The sequence below is a fragment of the Pseudorasbora parva genome, chromosome 21, assembly GCF_024679245.1.
Source record: "Pseudorasbora parva isolate DD20220531a chromosome 21, ASM2467924v1, whole genome shotgun sequence".
NCBI lineage: Eukaryota > Metazoa > Chordata > Actinopteri > Cypriniformes > Gobionidae > Pseudorasbora > Pseudorasbora parva.
In genome coordinates, this window is record NC_090192.1 from 4383927 (window position 1) to 4408985 (window position 25059).

General features: G+C 38.4%; 1 protein-coding gene across 2 annotated transcripts in view; it reads right to left on the bottom strand.

Annotated features, from left to right (window-relative positions):
- Positions 1-25059, bottom strand: part of col1a1b (collagen, type I, alpha 1b) — a 94402-nt gene that overhangs the window by 52889 nt on the left and 16454 nt on the right. For both annotated transcript variants that reach the window (XM_067429226.1, XM_067429229.1), the window contains exon 2: positions 15025-15139. In XM_067429226.1, the coding sequence (XP_067285327.1) occupies positions 15025-15139 (115 nt within the window). The remainder of the gene's footprint in view (positions 1-15024; positions 15140-25059) is intronic.

Sequence of the window (25059 nt, forward strand, 5' to 3'; positions counted from 1 at the left end):
GCTGAAAGATGCTGCGAGGTGCCAGACTCCATAACCTGACAATAAACAAACAGTGCCCAGTTTTAATAAGATTTTATCATCCAAATTCATTATATTCATTATCTTTATGAATAAAGTTGTGTGTTTTGAGCCACACAGCAGGCGTTTCAAAGATCAACGCCACACGTTAACTTAAGGTGACTCACACTGCGTCCCTGTATGTTGTTTTGAATTAAATAAAATGCCTTTTAGCACAGTAATGATTATTTAGATTTTAAAAAAAACATACAAACCTGAATTTCACAGAGGAAATGCCCCAATTCTGCGACGCTGAGAAGAAGAAACTGCTCTGGTGACTGAGGAGAATTCAAATATCCGCACTCACTCAACCGTCGAGCTGTCGTCACGTCAGAGGGTGGGGGAGGGGCGCATTGTTTTAATCGAGTAAATTTACTCAATTTCTTCAGTGTGTGTTAAATATTAATAATCTTAATTTTAATTAAGTAATATTTGTGGTTCTTGAAACAGATCGGTTTAATTCTCCATTCTCAAATATTTTGAAATAAATTTCGCAAATGTATTAAGTATATTTAAAATAAATAATTGGTTATTTTAATACTAAATTATTTTAGTGAAAAAAACTTAAATATAACTATAAATTTTAGACAAAATTAACTGTTGGATTTTTAGTCAATTATTTTGGTATGTTTAACTAAAACCATCAAGTAAATGATATTGAGAGATTTTGTTAAGTTAATAAAGTTAATTGTTACTGTGATATTTACTAAGCCACTGAATTATTTTTTAGAGTGTGGTAATATAATATATAATAATACGATTGACGAAAAACTGTAAAGCAATTTTTTTTTTTAACATTTAATTCTTGCTTCAAAACCTACTTATTGTGTCAATAAATTGGCGATGCCACCAAAAAAAATAAAAAAAATCTTTAGATGTTTTTTCACCATGCATGGAAATATTTTATATACACATTTCATGTTTTTTTCATGTTTCTATTTAATGTCAGTTTTGTCTAATTAAAAGCTCTTGTGGATCACACTGAGCTTTTTACTGTAAATACAGATTACAGTAAAAATTGACTGGGAAAATTTAAAGCTACACTGTGTAACTTTTTTCGTTTATTCTTAGCTAAAAACACTTAGTTCTTTCAAAAATATATGTGCTCATTAATGTATATTTACTTCTTTCAAGTAATAAAATATTCTGGTAAGTTTATAATATGCCATTGAAAATACATACGGGTGAGGGGTTCGAATGCCAGTCGCCATGTTGCCCCTCCATCTTGAAAGTACATTAGCCAAAGAGGGACATACCCGTAAATTCAAGCTTCGCCTTTCACGTTTTAACACTCGATGGCACCGTGTCGAATGTGTAGAGGAGGATTGCCATGTTAATCTTGGACTAAATCGACCACCGTAGGAGTTAAAATGAAATCAGAATTGAGAGGAAGAGAAACTAATATTCACTGGATGGTCATATACCTTTACACCGCTAGATGGGGGAAAATATCACACAGTGCAGCTTTAATGTAGTACACGGAAATAAAATTACCATTTGTATTAATACAGTAGATTAATTTTTTGAAGAAATATGTAACATGTAATATTAAAAGCCACAGTTGCTTGTTAAATTTTGCACACTATATTATGTCTTTCTCAATGAGAGTGAACCATCAGACAGCATTTATTAGCATGGGGAATGAAATATATCATGTCTTGATTTTGACGGACGAGATCTGCTACGCTAAAATACAATTTGTTCAGCTTAGTCAAAATAACAAACTAAGGAAAGGCTGCTGCAAGTATGGTAGAACCCGCAGCAGATCTCTACAGGTGGAGCTGGGGAGGAGGAAGAGAAAGAGGAGGAGGAAGAGGAGGAGGAGGAGGAGAAAGAGGAGGAGGAGGGAAGAGGAGGAAGAGGAAGAGGAGGAGGAGAAAGAGGAGGAGGAGAAAGAGGAGGAGGAGGGAAGAGGAGGAAGAGGAAGAGGAGGAGGAGGAGGAGGAGGGAAGAGGAGGAGGAGAAAGAGGAGGAGGAGGAGAAAGAGGAGGAGGAGGGAAGAGGAGGAAGAGGAAGAGGAGGAGAAAGAGGAGGAGGAGGGAAGAGGAGGAGGAGGAGGTGGAGGGAAGAGGAGGAGGAGGAGGAGGAGGAGGAGGAGAAAGAGGAGGAGGAGAAAGAGGAGGAGGAGGGAAGAGGAGGAGGAGGGAAGAGGAGGAGGAGGAGGAGGAGGGAAGAGGAGGAGGAGAAAGAGGAGGAGGAGAAAGAGGAGGAGGAGAAAGAGGAGGAGGATGAGGAGGAAGAGGAGGAGGAGAAAGAGGAGGAGGAGAAAGAGGAGGAGGAGAAAGAGGAGGAGGAGGAGGAGGAGGAGGAGGAGGAGAAAGAGGAGGAGGAGGGAAGAGGAGGTGGAGGGAAGAGGAGGAGGAGGAGGAGGAGGAGGAGGAGAAAGAGGAGGAGGAGAAAGAGGAGGAGGAGGGAAGAGGAGGAGGAGGGAAGAGGAGGAGGAGGAGGAGGAGGGAAGAGGAGGAGGAGAAAGAGGAGGAGGAGAAAGAGGAGGAGGAGAAAGAGGAGGAGGATGAGGAGGAAGAGGAGGAGGAGAAAGAGGAGGAGGAGAAAGAGGAGGAGGAGAAAGAGGAGGAGGAGGAGGAGGAGGAGGAGGAGAAAGAGGAGGAGGAGGGAAGAGGAGGAGGAGGAGGAGGAGGAGGAGGAAGAGGAGGAGGAGGAAGAGGAGGAGGAGGAGGAGGGAAGAGGAGGAGGAGGAGGAGGAGAAAGAGGAGGAGGAGGAGAAAGAGGAGGAGGAGGAGGAGGAGGAGGAGGAGGAGGAGGGAAGAGGAGGAGGAGGGAAGAGGGAAGAGGAGGAGGAGGAGAAAGAGGAGGAGGAGGGAGAGGAGGAGGAGGAAGAGTAGGAGGAGAAAGAGGAGGAGGAGGAAGAGGAGAAGGAGGAGAAAGAGGAGGAGGAGAAAGAGGAGGAGGAGGAGGGAAGAGGAGGAGGAGGAGGAGGAGGAGGAGGAGGAGGAGGAGGAGGAGGGAAGAGGAGGAGGAGGAGGAGGAGGAGGAGGAGGAGGAGGAGGAGGAGGAGGAGGGAAGATCGAAGTTCTCATATTGTGCAGCGTGTCGATCGCAGGCTAGGGTACGATATAAATAAGTCTATATGGATTAGGAAGTGTATCTGATTGGATGGTGTCACAGCAATGAAAGAACTAATCGTGTTTGTTAGAGTTGATTTATTTAGAGTAATTATTTATATCTTCTTACATATCATCCTATTGCTCTTCTATGACAGGAATTTTCAACGTACATGCAACACAATTCTACAGAGGATAATCACAACTTTACAAACTTTGATTTGAAGCAAAATAGTGTGCAAAAGACTGTGTATGCAGGAAAGAACTATAATAAAAACAATGTATAAAAATAAAGCTATTGATTTTAAGTAAATGATTACGTATATAGAAACAATATTTTATGTTCATGGCAATATATCCATGAGTTCCATATAAATATTTGTGTGTAGGAGATTTACTAGTACTAGTTTAAACAGTTTGTTGGGTATGGATTACAATGAAAAGTTGATCTGTTCCAAACAATAAACTTGATAAATCATGTCCCACTAGAGTCAATGAACAGTCCCTGTCCTGAAGAGATTAGAGCTCATGTCGCACAGAAAGACGGAAATAAGAGAAGGAGACTGATTGGCCAATAATGAAAGAGAAAACTACACTTATTTAAGGTGCATTAAACGCATGATTAGTAGCTCTGTTATTGCACATGTATTCAACACATTTGTTTCTCTATGGTATGTATGTCAGCATTCAGCACAGATACTTTTATCTAAATATTTCTGTCAATCATTACTCTAACCCTGTCAAAGTCAACAATCGTAGCGATCTATTTGAAAAGATCTAATACAGCTTTTAGAGCCATTACATCCAGATCTGCTGAAGCAGGACTCAGACATATTCCTCCCTGAGCACTTGAGAATAAAACAGAAACAGTGACTTCAATGGAAAAGAATGTACAGCGCTCTCTTCACCCTCCCCAAACTCAGGCAATATGTTCTCTTTCTCTCTGTCTCTCTCTCACTCACTTTCGCAAACCCACAGTTTTGCGGTGAATAGGAAGGACTGTAATGTGCAGTGATGACCACAGTCTTCCCTTAACTTCTCCTCTCACTCACTCACTCTTTTTTAGTGTTGCCACGTCTGATGCATTGTAAGTGACGGGTTGCGTTCGCTGACCCGGAGGAAAAGACAATGATGTGCACGTTCACAGTCTTCAAATGAAAAAAGTCTTCCTCCAGTTTGGTGTCTTTAGGAAAGGAAGGTACACTAATGTTTTAGTTGCTCTCCATCACCGTGAAAGACACAGTTTTTTAGACACAGTCACCATATTTAGTCTAATATGTTTCCCATCTTCAGTGTTTAATCCAGAGTTCTGAAAGACGAAGGGATGGAGAGAGAGAGAGAGAGAGAGAGAGAGAGAGAGAGAGAGAGAGAGAGAGAGAGAGAGAGAGAGAGAGAGAGAGAGAGACCATATGTTCTGATGTGGGACTAGAAAGATAATTTATTTTCATTACCATGGAAACTATAATAATCATTTTCAGATGTCCAGAGTGCAGCAGCGTTATTTTAGTCACATTGAGATACTGCTAAAGTTTTTATAAAAATGCCCCTATAATGCTTTTTTTGAACATTACCTTTCATGCTGTGTGTAATGTTACCAACCTATGAAACAATTTAAAGGTGTCATAAACTGGCTTTTTATTAAAAAAAATACTGTTGTATGAGGTCAGCTATTGATGTATGTGTGGTTTTTACATCCAAAAACATCATAACTAATAAGTAGGCTATTTTCTGATTTTGAGTCTCTCTCCAAAACGCTGTGTTTTGATGGGCGTGACGCACTGGAGATTTGGAAGGAAACGCCCCCGGCTAGGATTGGATAAGATTTGCATATTTAATGAGCTTAAGCTCCGCTGTCAGTTCACATTAATGAGAGGAGAGATTGAGGGAGAAGCGCCATCCAGAATGATCTTGATCACAGGGCTCATAAATATCTTTATCAAACAAACACAATGATTTATTTCTCATCCACCCGTGATTGGTTGGACTATTATTTTTATTTTACACATAGCCCACAAGATCAGTCGATATAAGGCCCCATTTACACTGCATGGTTCAAGTGACCCAATTCTGATTTTTTCCTCTCATGTGGCACAGATCGGATATGACGTGAACGTGTAAGCAGTAAAAAAAACGCATGAATTCCGATATCCTCAGATCGGATTCAGGCCTCACCAGTGGCGTAACTTACTAATGATGGGCCCCAGTGCAGGCTATGCAGTTAGGCCCCCCCTAACCTAGTATGTAACACTTTAGGTTTAGGTTTCATTTCTATATCAGGATATCAGTTGTTTATTATTATTTACAAATCAAATATTAATGGCTCATTCTGTGTCACCGTAGGGCCTACATCCCTTAATTGTAAAAAATACACTCTTTTATAATCACTAAGATTCCAAATGTGAGTTATTTAGGGGGGTTGGGGGCTCCCCCGAGAAAATTTAGATTTCTAGGATCTACATATGTGCAGTTTAAGATGTTCTGAAGGCCAAAAAAGTAGATAACAATATTACTAGAGACTCATCAAGATGGACATGTTGACATAGGCTACTTTTTGTGTGAGTTTGTCCGTTCAAACGCAAGACTTGAAAGAGAACTCAATGTTTGCGCGCTGTGAGACTGCGCGCTTCCGGATGAGTGCACAGAGACAGATGTTCTCATTCGAGTCTTCTGGCACTACAATGACTGTCCATATTCGAACCTAAGGCAGCAATCGCATGCATTGAACAAAGTTTAAAGAGAGACCGTTTTGCCCACGTTTTTCTTTTATAATCGCTGGTGTTAGTGTATCACTGAGGAGCCAGTGCGTGTATTCATCAAGAGAAACATAAACAAAGTATTATTTTCAAGTTACAACCCATAGATGCCTCATCAGATGTGAGATGAACCACATCTTTAGACCAGCACGCAGGTCGCGGTTTCTGTTTGCGTCATCACATTTGTTTCGGTGATGAAAGTCTTTCGGCCAAGAATGCACCGAGAATGCACATGGTCCATTTTCCGCCGAATATTTGATGCATCCCTAATTAAAATAATTAATAATAATAATAATAATAATAATAATAATAATAATAATAATAATAATATTAAATTATATTATGGGCTATTATTTAAATATAAATATGAAACTAAATAGGCTACGGTTTCTTTAACCCTCTGGCTGAAGAACGCACCGGCTGTTTTTTCCCCCTCACAAGTCATGACGGGGGATAGCCTATAACTTGCAATACTCCGTAATTTTTGGCCATACAGATAAATGTGAGACATAATTATAAACTATTAATTGTCTACTTTTATTTGTGTACACTCACATAACAACAAAACTTTGTGCTTTAGTAAAATAAATAAAAAATGTACGCTTTCTATCTGCGAGAATCTGAAACTCGGTGAATACATGACATAAACATGAAACATACGTCTAAAGAAAGCTTGAAATCGCTAGATTTAAATCAAATAATTCACATTTTATAGTGACTTGTGGAGCTCACTGGGATAGAGCGGAATATCTAGCAGAGCGTCACGCAACTGTGCTCCGCTCACATGCAGTAGCCTATCCTAAGCGTGACGGTAGAGCGTGACAGCCGTGTGAAATCTGAAACCAGTGCTTTTCATTTGAAATGTGAGTGTCACAATATTCTGCGGAGTCACTTTGTCGCCAGGGGCACGTTTGCAATGTGGGCATGGGCCCGTGTGCGCTGCGGGCCCCCCTGCCGCACGGGCCCCAGTGCGGCTGCACTGCCTGCACTGTCTATAGTTACGCCCCTGGGCCTCACTCATATGTGGTAATAAATCCGATATGATTCGGATGCGTGCATTTGCGTTTGCCATGTAAGTGGTCAAATCGGATATTCCCCAGTAAATGAGAGTCGTATGTCATTGAAAAAAGGACGGAGGCGAATGACGTCAACTCAGGTGGACACAAACTGCGATCCAGTGTTGCCAAGTCTGCGGTTTTCATGAGGAATTGGGCTACTTTAACACAGTTTTGAGTTGCAATTGAGCGGGTTTTGTTGTGAAAACCTGGCAACCCCGTCAAGGGCTCTCCTCCTTTTCTCTGCCTTACGAGAGAAATGTTTTGCCGACCTTTAAAGATGTGTGGAACAGTGCAGACAGCAAAACATTGTGCAATCATTTTGTCTGCGTCCACTGCATATCGCGCTGTTTTACTTCCTTTCACTGGTTAAGAACGTCTTGGGCTGTTTTCCCAGTGTACAGTGTAAATGCAAATATCGGATACTGGTCGCTTTTAAAAAAATTATGTAAGCGGGTCATCAAAAAAAGTCACCAAATCGGAATTGTGCAGCCTAAGCGCGAACCTGGCGCACACACACATGCACGCGCGCCACCCATCAAAAGTCGAGGCTCAAGAGAGACAACAGCACAGATCAAGAACGGAATATAATGAGATTCATCGGCCTGCCGGGCTTTGCGAGCCCTGGCCCATACGTGTCTGAGTCCAGCGTGCTAAAGGTATGCTCTGTTAGACACCTGACTCTGTTGTTGACCAGAACTAGGTTTAGAAGTCAGTTTTCTATACATACACATATATGGTACTGGCGCCCAGCAAGATGGTTTGTACCCAAGGCCCAAAATTTGGTGCTACGCTGCTGGACGCGCTGTAGAGGCGGTGTTTCGTCGCGCACTGACATAAGTATTAAGCACAAGATCGTTTTGCAAAAAACAACAAAAATAATGACTTTATTCAACAATCTCTTCTCTTCCGTGTCAGTCTCTGCACACATTGTAAACACAGTGCAGCGCTTCCGGGTTCTCATTATTCGACTCATTATTGGTCTTTAACACTCTTTATTCATGCTTGTAGTTCTGAGCAGGTAGTTCTGCAATGGGTTGTGGGCCATATTAGCCATTAGACTGTTCACAGATCCACACTTCTAACCTCTTCTGGAAACAGTAGGCCAGGCATACTCTTTTCAACTTTTGGGGCACACTTATTTTAATCTCACATACTATTTAGGATGGATGCACACTGGGACCTAGGGCTACCTGCCTGCAGAGTTACAAGTTACGAAAATAACATTAAGCAGTGACATATACATAGCCTGTCAACATCTCATAATGAACCAGGACAGCACGTTTTTTTCAGGCACTCTACTTAAACTGCATCTGACAGAAGTGTCAATATCTTTCACATAGAATTACTGTGTGTTTGCTGTTGTAACTTTGACTGCACACACCACAACCCACTCAAAACACACTTGTGACCCACACCAGCTGAGAAACACTGTCATATACTGTAGTTACAGTCAGGGGCTCAAAATTGTTTCAAATAATGATAAACTGACATTCAACACTGTCTTGCAGGGAATTCAGGAAGACTTTTTCTCTTTTTAGACATCAGTCATTGCTCCGATTACGGAAGGACCAAGCTGCGCTATAAATTCATATAACAAATGACCATGAAGGCCAATTTCCTCCTCAGAGTTAGAAAAAAATAGTTATTGCAAAAAGTTTAAAATAAGAAAAGTCATATTGTGAGATTTAAAGTTTTCAACATTACAATAATACTGTTGCAATTACAAGAAATAAAATTGAAATTGCAAAATATAGTTGTAATTATGAGGAAAAAGTCACAATTGCAAAATACAATTTTAGTTACGTAACAGTCGCAAATGGAGAATATAACGTATATATTGGTATATATTAAAGCTGATGAATAATACATTTCTTTCAGCTGAAACACTGTTCACTATGATGTTGCAAAATATAATTTCAATTATGAGAAACAGTTGCAACTGCAAACAAAGTTGCAATTGCAAAATATAAAGTCATAATTGCAAAATAAATAAAAACAAAATTGAGAAATAGTCACAACTGCAAAAAAAGTTGCTACAGCAAAATATTAAGTTGCAATTACTTTAGCCTTTTTTTAATCAAAGGCAGAAACGGGTTTCCATAAATGACACTTTAGAAGGACTCGTGAACATTGATCTGAATGTTTAACGGTCATTGTAACTGCTTTACAAATCACATTCTCCCACATAAACACATGAACTTACTGTGTTTTTCATGGGAGAGTGAAACACAAGAGAACGTATAACACACTATAATACAATGAAGCTGTGAGGGTTTAAATTATAGGCCAGTCATGGTCAGCAGAGGTCCCAGACACACACACACACACACACACACACACACACACACACACACACACACACACACACACACACACACACACACACACACACACACACACACACAGGAAAGTGACAGGGCACAGAAAATATCATTGTGGACTCACTGGGCACTTGGTTAAGGCTCAGTAAACTCTGCCTAAAATATATGACCAAAATGAGAGGCTGTTAAACCAAACAAGGAAAAAAGTGGCAAAGCAGCTCTTTAAAAAGGTTTAGAGGGATGTGTCTGTCCCACACACCCATGGCTGGGAAAGACTCTCACAGCTTTCGTTTCTGGGAGACATCCAGTCAATCCAGTGACAGAGAGGTCAATTTCTTCTCCTTTTGTCTGTCAGGTTAAGTCATTTGATCTGAATGTGTATCACATCTTAAACATGCAGTGTGTGTGTGAAATCGCATACGGTCTGAGCAGATACTACACTTGAATTTGAATTTACTTTGTGACTGTTAAAAATGTATGGTATGAATTTGATTCAAATGTACACTTAATAATCTCGAGGGAAGGTCAGAAACACAAGCTGTTTTCCGAACACTCCTGTATGTATTCGGACATACTACTCTTTTTAGGCACAGTGTTTTTCACTTACTAAATCATAGGGAATGGACTTGGAATTGGATGGCAAACTCTGATTATTTAGCTTTCCTCAATAATATCGTGCAACTTTTTTTTTGTTATTTTAACAACCTTTCAGATTTGTGTATTTAATGCTTTATCTGTGGACGTTTGAGATTAAAACTAAAGACAAATGAAAGTAAAGAACAAGAGAAGAAGAAAGACTAGTAGGAGGGGAGGAGTCTTTGGAGAGACGGAGGGAAATCTGGGTGAGCGAGTGAGATCTGGGTGGCATAAATCACACATGAACCTTTGAACCCTAGAAGAGCCTAAAGGAAACACATTTGAAATGGATTCCTCTCAAACAAGCAAGACAAAAAGAACTGTCTAAATTAGACATTAGAAAGTTTGAGAGTATCTTCTTCTTTATATGAAAGACATCTGCCAGGTTAAATGCTTTTTACAGGCAAGCTTCTCGCGAGACGTTCGACTCTCAGAGATGTTTTAAAAGGCAGTGATAACTCCAGATGGTTTCAGGCTGCGCGCTTATAACGACCGTGAACATTGCCAGTGGAAAAACATCCTAGTTTCTTCTGGAAGATGTGCAGCTTTACCTGAGTGAACCAACAGACTTGCTCAAAAAAGTAGAACAGACTAATATTTTCCTTTTATCTTTGACATAATAGTGGAACTACCATGTCACTGGTTTAGGATTTACTTGAAAATAATTGCTAAAGTTACTAGTAAATTCCACAAATAATGACAAAAAACAGCAAGTAACATTGAATTAAATGTGCAAATGTGAATTATAAAACCCATTACATTTTATTTCATATTTTAAATTTGATTATTTATTTAATATTAATTCTGTAACACTTTAGGGTCCAATTCTCACTATTAACTAGTTGTAGCCTGACGTGGTCATACTCAATTCTAGTCAGAATATGAGTCTGAAACTGCTCCATTGGGCTGTGATTATGGGGCGTGTTTCAATCGAACCAGGAAAGACCTCAATTGGACAGACCTACAACCAATCAGAGCAACGAAGCGACGCATTGTCAAATGTCAACAGAGCTCAACTGCACTGTGTTGTCCGCTTTTTTCCCCCGCTGGTTTTTTTTTTATGTCCGCGGGTTGAAGCGACTATTATGTGATATATAGACCCATGAGTGCGAATTTTAGCAGGCAACCTTGGCAAAATAACACACATTTTACCCCCCAAACACCATTTTCCCCCCGGAGAACCCCCCGAGAAGCTATTGTTTAGGGCTAGTAGTTGGCGGGTTTTGTTGTAAAAACTTGGCAACCCTGTCTGCACGCGCTCTGGTATCAGGCTGGAATACACGAGCCAACACATTCTCACACCCAACTCGTCACATATGGACGCTTGACCAGGACCCCTTGTCGTCACTTTTCAACGAACTGGGCGTACCTTTATCGTCAATTTTCGACGCGCTGGGTGCTCCATTCATTTCAATGAGAAACCTTTGGCGTCATACACAGAGGCACTGGGAATGGGAATATTACCGTCATGGTGAAATTTATTTTTTGATTTATTTATTAAAATTATTTATTGGTTTATAATTTTGCCATTATGACATGTTGGAGTGTGCTTCTCAATTAAATCAGCAAGCATAATTTCATTTACATTTATTTTATTTACGCTATTTAGACACATTTTAACATGTAACCCAACCCAACCCCACCCCATCCCTAAACCTACCCATTTGTGTGAACATGATATAAAACACAGGATATAACATACGACTGCATCCACGAGTTATTCAAAAAAGGAAAATAATCCAAGTTTTCCGAGGCCAAGCGACTGATTTGCATGAAGCGATTTCCCCAAAAGCGATCAGCATCTCCATCCGCCGAAGATCGTGAACAAACACATCAAATTTCAAATATTGCCGCCCGTACTTTGAGATTTCATAGTGAAATTGCATTGGCTCTCGTATGTCTTGTGACCAATTGCGTCATTACGTCAGCATTGATTGTAAAATGTCATTGGCTCTCCTGTGTCTTATGACCGATTGCGTCATGCTCAGGAGTCTTTTGAATTATTTGAATGAGATATGAATGAGTTCGTTCACGGGGCAGCGGGATCATCATTTCAGCGATTAAAACATCAAGATCGACTCTGTTCTTCACATGAAGACATCGTATGACTTCAGAGGACTTGGAATGCAACATGAGCTAATACTTTTATACTGTTTTGGTCAGATTTTGCAATAAATACTTGTGACTGTACATTTATTTGCCTGGTATGTGTTTTATATTGTTAAGATGTGGGTAGGTTTAGGGTAGGAGTTGGGTTAGTTGCTCCAAAATATAAAAGTAGCCTTTAAATATCATGTCTGCTTTTACAAACGCAAAGAATTAAATGCGTCTGTGTATGACGCCAAAGGTTTCTCATTGAAATGAATGGAGCACCCAGCGCATCGAAAATTGACGATAAAGGTACGCCCAGTTCGTTGAAAAGTGACGACAAGGGATCCTGGTCAAGCGTCCATATGTGACGAGTTGGGTGTGAGAATGTGTTGTCTTTGCCGGTGTTGTAAAAAAATAACATAATTTAATGATACACCGAGTACTTACCCAACATGATCATCATTTCTCAGAGAAATAGTGAAGGTGAATGCAGACAGAAACAAGCTCTTCGTTTAGGATTCGAAAAAATATAATCCAAGCCCCTTTGATGACGAGATGATTACGCTACTGTTGATCATCTGTCCGTCATCGTCTAAAGCCCGCCCTGATGATTTCATTGGTCCGAACAGTTTCTGTTCTGGGATAATTACTCCTCTATGGATCGAGGCCAGAACGAACTGCCTGACCTAAAAAAATTCTGGGCGGGGCTAAGTTCGGCTGGCATCCAGGCTAAACTAGTTACCTATTAGCATGCATATTACTAGGATATTGGCTGTTTACTAGTAAAGCACAAAATTCTGCATAACCATATTCTACATCTCAATCTCAAACTTAAAGGGGTGGGGGGTCTAATGCCATTTCATACATGGTGATTTATTTACACTGTCCATGATTAGCATGGGAATCCAAGTCTTTAACAAAGTTAAAAAAAAATTAGTTGGACGTTTGATGGAGTTTTTCTGTGCCAAAAAATACTCCTTCTGGTTTCTCCCAAGTTTCTGAAAGGTTTTTTTTCGAGTATGCCCATCAATGCACTTGGCTCGGCTTTAGGGAAGTCGTCTGCGGCGCTGCACAGGTCACAGGACTTCACCAAATCAACAATGGCGCCAAAGAAGTGTGTTTTTCTTTGTCAGGGTCAAGACAACCCTGTTCCCTGTTCCCAGCTTCCCAAAGAACCCAGCGTTAAGGGGACAGTGGATGGAGTTTGTTTTTCCGGAGCAGCGACAGAGTTGCGCAAGTGTTCCTGTTTGTTCTCTGCATTTCAGTGATGATGGTTTTATAAACAAGGCCCAGTTCAACTCCGGACCGCTAGATCGTCTAATGCTGAAAGATGGAGTGGTCCAAATGATTAAGGTTCACGGTCATGTGTTGAAACCGCAGGCAGTGAGTAAAACTGCCTCAAATGTTTTTGTGTTCTTAGCTATATAGGCGTGTAAGTGCAAATCAAGTAAACAACATGAATGTGACTCTTTAGCTCCGCCCCCACACACGATACGCCTCCAGACGTTGGGTTATATTCGGAAAGACTCGGTAAAGCGTATCTGTCTTGTATAAATATGATACAACTTTTCGTAAAGATATGAAGGATGTTAACCAATCTATAGGTAGGCCTACTTAAGATTGACATGAGATCAACAGAATGTGTGTACAGATTCTTACTATATAAATAACAATGACTTTATATATAGGAAGAAGATGCACTCTGATTACTTATGAAAGGGTGAAAGTGCAATGCCAAATATGGCGAATAAGCCACGCCTTCTTAATGAAATAGCCAATCGTTGATTAGTAAGGTCATTGAATCACTGCAGCTGCCATTAGAAACTCCGGTTGCTATAGAAACAGCCAGCGTTATGAGAGACGCACTTAGGACTGAGCATTAGCATGTCTAGGCTGAAAAATTCAGGGTTTTTTTCATGATTCAAGAAACAGTAAACGTGGCAAACAGTTTTGGAGATTTTGATGTTTCACCATTTAAAGATATAGGAGCTGCAATTGCATAGAGTTTCAAAGATGGACGCCGAGTGAAATTACTTGTCGGGACTTTAGGAGCTATGATAGTTAATATTGAGAATTGGACCCTGAACTAAAGTTTGAGCGTACATTGCACATATATAGACATAACACATTTAACTGGGGAAAAGTATTTTCTGATCAATTCCTTTTTTACCGCACTGTAAATTTGTTTCGTTGGTTTAACTTAAAAAAAGTAAGTAACCTGGTTGCCTTAAAATGTTGAGTTTATTGAGTTGATACAATGAAGGAAATTGGTTTAATAAATAGAAAATCAATATTATTGTATCCGAACCACATAAAAAAATTGATAAATCATTTTATCACATTTTTAATCAATTTGGCATGTTGTTTCACTGCGTCATCACAAATAAAACACACACAATCACCCAATAATATGCTTACAAAATCTTTCAATATTTTAATAAAAGTTGTCGATTCTTAAAAAAATGTCATTGTATTAACTCAAATTTCAATTAACTCAAAAATAAGGCCACCAGGTAACTTATTTTAAAAAAAATGTTTTACAGTGCAGTTTCACATTTATGTGATGGTAACAAATGCACTAAAACTATCATCTTCTAAATCTAGTTAAATCAAGACAGGTCCAAACACAGGGCTTTCTGTAAACTACGTCTGTAGGTCATATAAAGTCTTTCCCAGCAGGTTTTCTGTAGTTCCCTGTGAGCCAGCAGTCTATAAAGATCCTGCCGAATGAGTGAGTAATTAGGACCACACATCCCAGCATATATTCATACACTAGCCTATATACTTTTATACTAGCAAACCTTTCACTAACTCCAAATTCTGAAGTTCTGATTTGAATTTAATCTTCTGATTGTCACTGCTGCGCTGTCTACAAAGTATATGCTGTGATTGACAGCAGTGCTTTATATATTGCGGACAATCAACGCAGATGCAGTTCCAGACCGGAACATTTGTGAGGAAACATTTGGAAACACAAAATAAACGCGGGCCTCGGGTGGTAAATGGAGTGTGGCTTTCTACCAGAACACTTGCCAGAACTGCTTACCGCTAGTGAGCGATTCCACTTTGAGACGCCTTCTGTTGGCCAGAGGAAGAAACACAGCTCAGCCCGACAGCCTTTAGGAGTGAGGAGAGGAGGAGCCTTCGGGAATGAGAGAGCACTGAGGAAACAAATGTGTGTGAGAGGGAATTATCAAATGACTTATTTCATTATTTACTATATTACACTCTTAAAAATAAAGGTTCTAAAGTGAACAGTTATTAAAAGAACCACTGGGAACACTTTACTTAAAGCCTTTATGTGTAATGCAAATATAATGTTAATGTGTAATCTATTAATTCAAACACTTGACAAACAATCCATTCCAGATCTGCAAATATTATAATGCATACAGTCTTGTTCAAAATAATAGCAGTACAATGTGACTAACCAGAATAATCAAGGTTTTTAGTATATTTTTTATTGCTACGTGGCAAACAAGTTACCAGTAGGTTCAGTAGATTCTCAGAAAACAAATGAGACCCAGAATTCATGATATGCACGCTCTTAAGGCTGTGCAATTGGGCAATTAGTTGAATTAGTTGAAAGGGGTGTGTTAAAAAAAATAGCAGTGTGGCATTCAATCACTGAGGTCATCAATTTTGTGAAGAAACAGGTGTGAATCAGGTGGCCCCTATTTAAGGATGAAGCCAACACTTGTTGAACATGCATTTGAAAGCTGAGGAAAATGGGTCGTTCAAGACATTGTTCAGAAGAACAGCGTACTTTGATTAAAAAGTTGATTAGAGAGGGGAAAACCTATAAAGAGGTGCAAAAAATGATAGGCTGTTCAGCTAAAATGATCTCGAATGCCTTAAAATGGAGAGCAAAACCAGAGAGACGTGGAAGAAAACGGAAGACAACCATCAAAATGGATAGAAGAATAACCAGAATGGCAAAGGCTCAGCCAATGATCACCTCCAGGATGATCAAAGACAGTCTGGAGTTACCTGTAAGAACTGTGACAGTTAGAAGACGTCTGTGTGAAGCTAATCTATTTTCAAGAATCCCCCGCAAAGTCCCTCTGTTAAAAAAAAAGGCATGTGCAGAAGAGGTTACAATTTGCCAAAGAACACATCAACTGGCCTAAAGAGAAATGGAGGAACATTTTGTGGACTGATGAGAGTAAAATTGTTCTTTTTGGGTCCAAGGGCCACAGGCAGTTTGTGAGACGACCCCCAAACTCTGAATTCAAGCCACAGTACACAGTGAAGACAGTGAAGCATGGAGGTGCAAGCATCATGATATGGGCATGTTTCTCCTACTATGGTGTTGGGCCTATTTATCGCATACCAGGGATCATGGATCAGTTTGCATATGTTAAAATACTTGAAGAGGTCATGTTGCCCTATGCTGAAGAGGACATGCCCTTGAAACGGTTGTTTCAACAAGACAATGACCCAAAACACACTAGTAAACGGGCAAAGTCTTGGTTCCAAACCAACAAAATTAATGTTATGGAGTGGCCAGCCCAATCTCCAGACCTTAATCCAATTGAGAACTTGTGGGGTGATATCAAAAATGCTGTTTCTGAAGCAAAACCAAGAAATGTGAATGAATTGTGGAATGTTGTTAAAGAATCATGGAGTGGAATAACAGCTGAGAGGTGCCACAAGTTGGTTGACTCCATGCCACACAGATGTCAAGCAGTTTTAAAAAACTGTGGTCATACAACTAAATATTAGTTTAGTGATTCACAGGATTGCTAAATCCCAGGAAAAAAAAATGTTTGTACAAAATAGTTTTGAGTTTGTACATTCAAAGGTAGACACTGCTATTTTTTTGAGCACACCCCTTTCAACTAATTGCCCAATTGCACAGCCTTAAGAGCGTGCATATCATGAATGCTGGGTCTCATTTGTTTTCTGACAATCTACTGAACCTACTGGTAACTTGTTTGCCACGTAGCAATAAAAAATATACTAAAAACCTTGATTATTCTGGTTAGTCACATTGTACTGCTATTATTTTGAACAAGACTGTATCAACTATGGTTACAATTATTTAATAAAAGATGTAATGCACTATAATGTACATTATGAATACCTTATAATGCATTACGCATAAAGGCTTTAAGTAGCCTGAAGTGTTACCGAACCTTTTTTTCTTATTGTGCGTTACATTTTAAAACCCTTTTCCACCATAAAGCAGGTTTTTAAGGAATGGATGTTATTCACAGAACCAAAGATACCAATAAAGAAGCTTTATTTTTAAGAGTGTACTTAGCTCAAACACATTGTTCTTACATAATGATAAAACATTAAAAATAGCATAGTAGAATGCAAAAACATTTGATTAATTAAACTATTCATATGCCTTGATTTCCAATATATAAAATAAGGTTTTCTGATATATAAAATATCTAAACGTCATTAAAACAAAAAATGAAATGCATGTAATATTTGAATCATAAATCAATATAGTATATCAACTACCATTGAAAGTTTAGGGGTTTTGGTAGCATTTAATTTATGACATTTATTATAAACATTATAAAAGATTTATATTTCAATTAAATGCTGTTCTGTTTAACTTTCTATTCAAATAATCCTGTAAAATCATGGTTTTTCATAAAAAACATGGAGCAGCACAACTGTTTTCCACATTGACAATAATCATAAATGTTTCTTGAGCATCAAATCATCATCAGAATGATATATTCAAATAGAAAACAATTAATGTCTAATAATAATAACAACGAATATTAGTGTATTTACTGTGTTTTTAATCAAATAACTGCAGCCTTGGTGAAAATAAGAGATGTTTGAATGGTATCGCATGATTGTTTTCAGATGATATATATAAAATTATGTTTATTTTACAAATTTTTCTAAACATAAAACAATTTTGCTAGACTTTTGCTGAAAAGAAATTGCCAATGAGATAAAGCATAATTAATGATGGTATATTCTCGAAGTCTTAAACTGCTTCTTATTGCAGACATCACTGATATGTATGTAAGCAGTATTTTCAGGTTATGTTTATGCATCACAGAAAGGCGCTCCACATGCTAAAAAACTCCTGCATCTGCACTACTTAGGGACATAAACGGGAGACAACAGGTTAAGAGTGTAAAAGCCCACGAAATTACCCAGCAGGTTAAAGCGCTGGGCTGACACGCCTCCAGTGATTTACAGCCTCTCTGAACTCGGCCCGTACAGATGGGAAGCAGAAATCCGTGTCGTCAAATATCTCGCAGGAAATACCAGGAAAGACACACAGAAGGGTCTGGATGGAAACTGGAAAAGGCGGAGATGAGCAGTGCCAAAACTGAACGGACACACTTGTCTAAGACTGAACAAGATAACGTGAGAGAACATGTCAGTGCAGAGGACGCTGGATTCAGAGAACATGCTTACTATAAAAAGACAGGGTTTAAACGTTGCAGATAACACTTTGGTGAAGGTCACATGATCAGGTTATCACAATGCACTCAGCTTCTGCTTCATGTCTGCACTTCATTTTCTCTACATCGACACATTTGCCCAGAAAAATAAGAAAGACATGGTGGAAAAATCAGCTCATGTTCTAATATAGGATGGGCGGAGCTTATGCAGAAGCCCTCTGATTGGCTAAGTGCAGATGGCCATATTTAGTGGAGTCATTTCTCAGACCGCAGTATGGCTGTGTTTTTGGTCTTTTTCTTCCCCTTGTCACATCATGGAAAGTCTGGCCAAGTGCTCGAGCCCCTGCTGTTTTTCACTGTTTCACACCACACAAGGGTCTAAAATCAGAACAGTAAAGCTCTATATTAGTTTGTAATTTAATGGTAAAAGAATGTAAAAATGCTACGGTAAAATCCTGTCTATTGGTTACGTTCCCTTCCTATACACAGTGAAAAACTAATAGGGCAGTTTAAGTAGTTTTACAGTAAAATACTGTTCAATACAGACTTTGGAAGTTAAAACCAAAAGTCATCCTATACAATGGAAAAAACTAAAATTCTCTGCTTTAGTCGTTACAGATGTTACTTTACATAATTTTATTGTTATTTAATTAATGTTTCTTACATTGTTTCAATGTCATGTCTTACCATGATGGAGTTTTGTATTTGTGTGCGTGATATTGTGTACCTTCTGAATATTAGTATTTACCTCAGCCTCATAAAAAAATCAGCGCTATTAATTTACTTTGATTCATCGGCTTCATTCACACTGTCAGTCCAAATACAATTATTTGTCCATCCAATCTGAATCTAATCTGAAACTATTTGGTGCTTTCATTTTTCTTCATTATCTGTATTGGTTTCTTTGGCAATGATTTTGGGTTGGTATGCCTATGCCAGAAAAAAAACATAGCAGCAACATGGAGGGGTTTGAAACACAGATTTTGTCTTAGCCACAGCTCTGATTAATTGATGGATTTGTAAAAATCTTATTTCATGTGATTTTTTTTGCCAAGTATGATTGAACTCTAATTGGACATGCACAAAAATCCGATTTGAACAAAGCCATCATGTGTCTCGTTTACCACTTGTATAATTACGGTGGTTATCAGTATGTTATAGGTACAAAATTTAACAACATCATTTAATAAAATGTACTGTTATGTACAATAAGTTTAAAGGAGACCTATTATGCAAAATCTACTTATGGTGTTTGAGCATAAATGTGTCAGCAGTGTACACAACCACTCCATTTTTTATCCTCATAAATCATAAGCAGTGACTCAAAATAAGCGGTTGATTTGTGATGTCATATTGCTTAGGCCCCGCCCCCGACTGCAGACAGACTCCGCCCTATTAGCATATTAGCCCTGAGTCCTTGTCAGAGAATTTATCAGCAGCATTCATTAAAGCTTCTAAAGTTATTTAATCAAGAGCAGCGAGGGATTTTCTGAATTTATTTTGTTGTTTGATTCATATTTACAGCGTATTTAGCAGTACTGTACATTACAATGCTGTCACTTTAATACACAGATACAGTACATATGCTTTTTCTTTGTTAACTTTGTGTTTTTGACATAACTTTGTATTTGACAGTTTAAGCACAAGAAGACGTGAAAGAGAACTTTATTTAATAAGGGCTACTCACGAGACGCGCTGTCTGACGTCCAGCTTTCTGTGAACTTAGAAAACCATATATCATAAGTTTAGACCGATATGGCTTTAAAACACATGCCGATAATAAACTTTCATTATGATGGAGAACTGCAATGATAAGCAAAATCAAACAGATGTTTTAGTTTTTGGCAGAGTATCCGAAGCATGAGCTGTACAGGCTCCGCCCTCTTCTGGGTAGGGGATGAGGAGCAGCAGCTCATTTGCATTTAAAGACACATGCACAAAAACAGCATGTTTTTTCTTCCACTTGAAAATGTGCATTTACAACATGATATAATTAATAATCTGTGGGGTATTTTGATCTGAAACTTCACAGACACATTCTGGGGACACCTGAGACTTATTTTACATCTTGTAAAAAGGGGCATAATAGGTTTCCTTTAAAATGTTGCTACTGTAAGTTCTGGCATCCACCGGTGCCATTTTTCACCATAAATTTCACGGATTCATTTATAGATGATAATTTCATGTTAAATCATAAAGTCTCTGAAAGCGAGTTGGAAAGTACACAGGAGATTTTTTCCGAATCACGAAACTTAAGGTTTCAGAATATGCTTCTCATTAGTTTCTCACATTTTCCCATTTCTCTATGAGGCTTAACTCATGCATGCACACATCTGTTTGAAGGAAAAGCTCAGATCGACTCTCAGCGGCTTATGCAGGGTTAGAAGTAGGATCTGAAACACTCTGAGCTGATGCTCTCTTTGTTTGATGTGTACAGTCACTTTATCATTTAGGTTCAAAATGCTGGGGAGGTGGGTGGGGTGTTTGGAGGAAGAGGAGAAAAGGGTGGACCATTACATCCCTGTCCTCTGAAGTTTGCAAACACAAAAACTATGCAACATAATTTGTCAAGCCTGCCACATCATCATCATCGTTGTTGGGAGGGAGAATGGCTCTGTTCTCAAACCTATACGAGCTGCCTTGCTGTCACTCCCTACAAAGATAGCATCCTAAATGTAAGCGAATACCAGTAATGTGACTGAGGAACATTTTCTATAGTGTCCATATGTGACCCTGGACCACAAACCAGTCATAAGGATACATTTTTTTGAAATTGAGATTTATACATCATCTGAAAGCTGAATAATCGATCTTTCCATTGATGTATGGTTTGTTAAAGGACAATATTTGTCCGAGATGCAATAATACTGGAATTTGAATATTCTTAATATTGAGAAAATTGCCTTTAAAGTTGTCCAAATGAAGTCCTTAGCAATGCATATTACTACTAATAACACCTATATTACAATATTTTTATATATTTACGGTAGGAAATTTACAAAATATCTTCATGGAACATATCGTAATTTTTTGGCATAAAAGAAAAATCTATAATTTTGACCCATTCACTGTAATATTGCCACAAATATACCCATGAGACTTACGATGGTTTTGTGCTCCAGGGACACAAATCTCATGGCGTGAAAGAGTGTGTTTTACCCAATATTTTTTAAACTCAATTGAAATAAATTGTTAGTCAAGTGTCCTTATAACTAGATTGATTTGATCAACACTTTTTGACATTGTATGAACTATTATTCGCATAACTTTTTAATTCATTAACCACCTTAAGCGAGTGTAAAAACTTTAAAGGATTAGTTCACTTAAAAATGAACATTTCCTGATATTTTACTGATATTTACTTTGATTATTATACCCCCCCCCTCCCCATCCAAGATGTTCATGTCTTTCTTCAGTCGTAAATAAATTACGTTTATGAGCAGTGATGCCAGTAACGCGTTACATAGTAACGCGTTACTCTAATCTGACTACTTTTTTCCAGTAACGAGTAATCTAACGCGTTACTATTTCCAAACCAGTAATCAGATTAAAGTTACTTATCCAAGTCACTGTGAGTTACTATTTTAGTCATTTTCCTTTGTAAAAACCGACAGCTTATCAAAATTCTCAGCCCGAGGGCTGGAGCCGTGTTTTTTATTTATTTATTTTATTTTTTACATTGTTGCAGCCATTAAAATAGTTCAGTTTTGTTTTTAATGTCAAAGTAGTTATTTTTCGTTTCGTTTTTTATTATCCTAATTTTGTTTGTTAAATTAAAGTTTATATAGGCAAGACAATTCAAGAGTTGGTTTGAGAGACTAGGCTATTAAACATGCGGTAAACTCACTGGGTCGTCACATAAAAAAATTAAAACTTTAATTTAACAAACAAAAATTGCTCCAAACATTTTTCTAAATGAACTTAAAAAATAAACGAAACGAAATATAACTACTTTGACATTAAAAACAAAGTAGGCTAGTTATTATACCACCACAAAGGCATTTCTGACGAGCTGAGGCAGCTGATAGATTAGCCTACTGCTCACAACATGCTCGCAACGGTGCTCAAAAAACCCGAAACGGGCTACACAATCTAAACAAACAAAAAAAAAAAAGTACAGGCAGGTTGTCTTATAGCCTACCTTACACTTCAGCAAAATTAATATAAATCCGATCTTCAATTCCCGCGGTATATGCTCATTTAACGGAGTTCACATCAAAGCAAAAGATTCCAGCATTTTATTCAGCAGCTCATTTTAAATTCAATGATCGCAATATGAGAGAGAGAGCGACCTAAGCACTGGTAAGATCATTAGTCTCATTAACTTATATTGAAGATGATTGTGTTTTGTGTGACTTATTTTAAAGTTTCATTTACGGCCATATGCGTTGGCTTGCTTTACTCATTTGCAGCGATGTTGCAGTAGCACCGTCATATCTATCTGACTACAACATAACACGCTCTCACACATTTATTTTTTAATTATTTGCCAGGAGTAAAATTTACACATGTGGTTTAAACAACCAGATATATTTACATTTGTCCGGTTTAGTTTGAAATGCTTTCATGCACCTTCTGAATTGGTTTGTTTGAGTGATCGGAATTAAATACGTCTGGAAAGACTCTCGGAAGGCATTTAGGCCTACTCCTGGTCATTTCGCAATCAGATAGATACCTGGTCAGAGAAAACGAATGAAGGAACCAGTTGTAAAAAGGCCATAACTCTAGCAGCTGCACTGAAGAAACGGACTCTTTAACCCTGCGCGAGCCATATCTTGACAGTGGCGCAAGCTATCATGGTCTCATGTTGTTTCCACCAGCACATCTCATTGTTCATTTTAATTATTAAAATAAATATAAAACGAAGGAGAAGCCTAAAAAAGGGGGCGTAAAAAAGTCGGGACCGTCAGTCTCGGGCATAAATACAATAAAGTGTGTTGCCAAAAACGGTTGTCATTTCTATTTTGAGGCGGCAGCGGTGTTGTCGGCAACTGCTGAATGTAACTAATAAAGTAACTTGTAATCTAACTTAGTTACTTTTAAAATCAAGTAATCTGTAAAGTAACTAAGTTACTTTTTAAAGGAGTAATCAGTAATCAGTAATCAGATTACTTTTTCAAAGTAACTGTGGCAACACTGTTTATGAGGAAAAGGATTTTTCTCCATTTAATGGACTTCAGTGGCAACCAAAATGTTGAAGGTCCAAATCAATGCAGTTTCAAAGGAAGGCTCTGCACAATCCCAGACAAGGCATTGGGTCTTATCAAGCCAAACCGTCTGTCATTGTCAAAACAAAAATAAACATTTATCGTCAGAAAAGTCACACTAGACGTAGTTGGAAGTACCACCCTTTTGCTCGTGTGAACACTAATACAAACAACCTTTGGCAAAAAAAGGTAAAACGATGTTGGACAGTTTTGAAGTTGTAGATGGAGGTTTTTTTTGTAAAGGCGTTAGTATTAGTCCTCGCACATTCGCTTGGGGTGGTACTTCCACCAAGTCTAACGTGCAAGATGAGCAATTTAGGTTAAAAAGTATATAAATGTTTTTTGTTTTGACAATGACAGATGGTTTGGCTTGATAAGACCCAATGCCTTGTCTGGGATTGTGCAGAGCCTTCCTTTGAAACTGCATTGATTTGGACCTTCAACATTTTGGTTACCACTGAAGTCCATTATATGGAGAAAAATCCTTTTCCTCACAAACGTAATTTCTTCTCAACTGAAGGAAGAAAGACATGAACATCTTGGATGAGATGGGGGTGAGTAAATTATCAGGAAATTTTCACTTTAAAGTGAACTAATCCGTTAAGCGAATTAAGGGATTTTCTCCAGAAATGTGGCGTTTCCATCACTCGTTTCTGATGTCATAGATCAAAATGTATTAAACTGCTATTGATAATAATCATAAATGTTAATTGAGCAGCAAACCATCAAATTAAATTATTTCTGAAGGATCATGTGACACTGAAGACTGGAGTAATGATGATAAATTCATCTTTGATCACAGGAATAAATTACATTTGAAAATATATTAACATAGAAAACAGATATTTTAAACTGTAACAATATTTCACTGTTTTTACATGGCAACATCTTTCAAAACCATAAAAAAATCTTCAGCAAAGGATTAGTTTTTCAGTCCAAGTGAGAATTGCTTGGTGGTCCGAATTGTTTAACACACTGTATAAAAGACAGTGGCATAAGGGAGCATTAAAGCATACTAATAAAGGGTTATAAAAGAAGAAACCCTTAAATTAGGATGAAACAGGCTTGTGAGGAAAGCATAATCATCATGCCCACCTCTTAAATGTCAACAAAAGCTCAATGGCGCTACACAAATCTCACCACTTATAAGGGCTCTCAATCTATTTTTAGGCTGACATCATGACTGTTTACATTGCCTTGACCCCAGCGCGACGGGTAGACATCGAGGTAGGCTATTGGACAGCGAGCGTCTGCCCCTCCCCCTGCTCACAGCGAACATGTCGAGACACTGAGCAGGCAGCATTCCTATATCACAGTGTTCATGTATCCTAAGTCATCACACAGAGGAAACCTGATATACAAATACACACAAGACATTGGAAGTGAAAACAAATGATGATTTGGTTTTGTGCAGGAACAATTTTGGTCCCACTTTATATTAGGTGGCCTTAAGTACTATGTACTTACATCAAAAAATAAGTACAATGT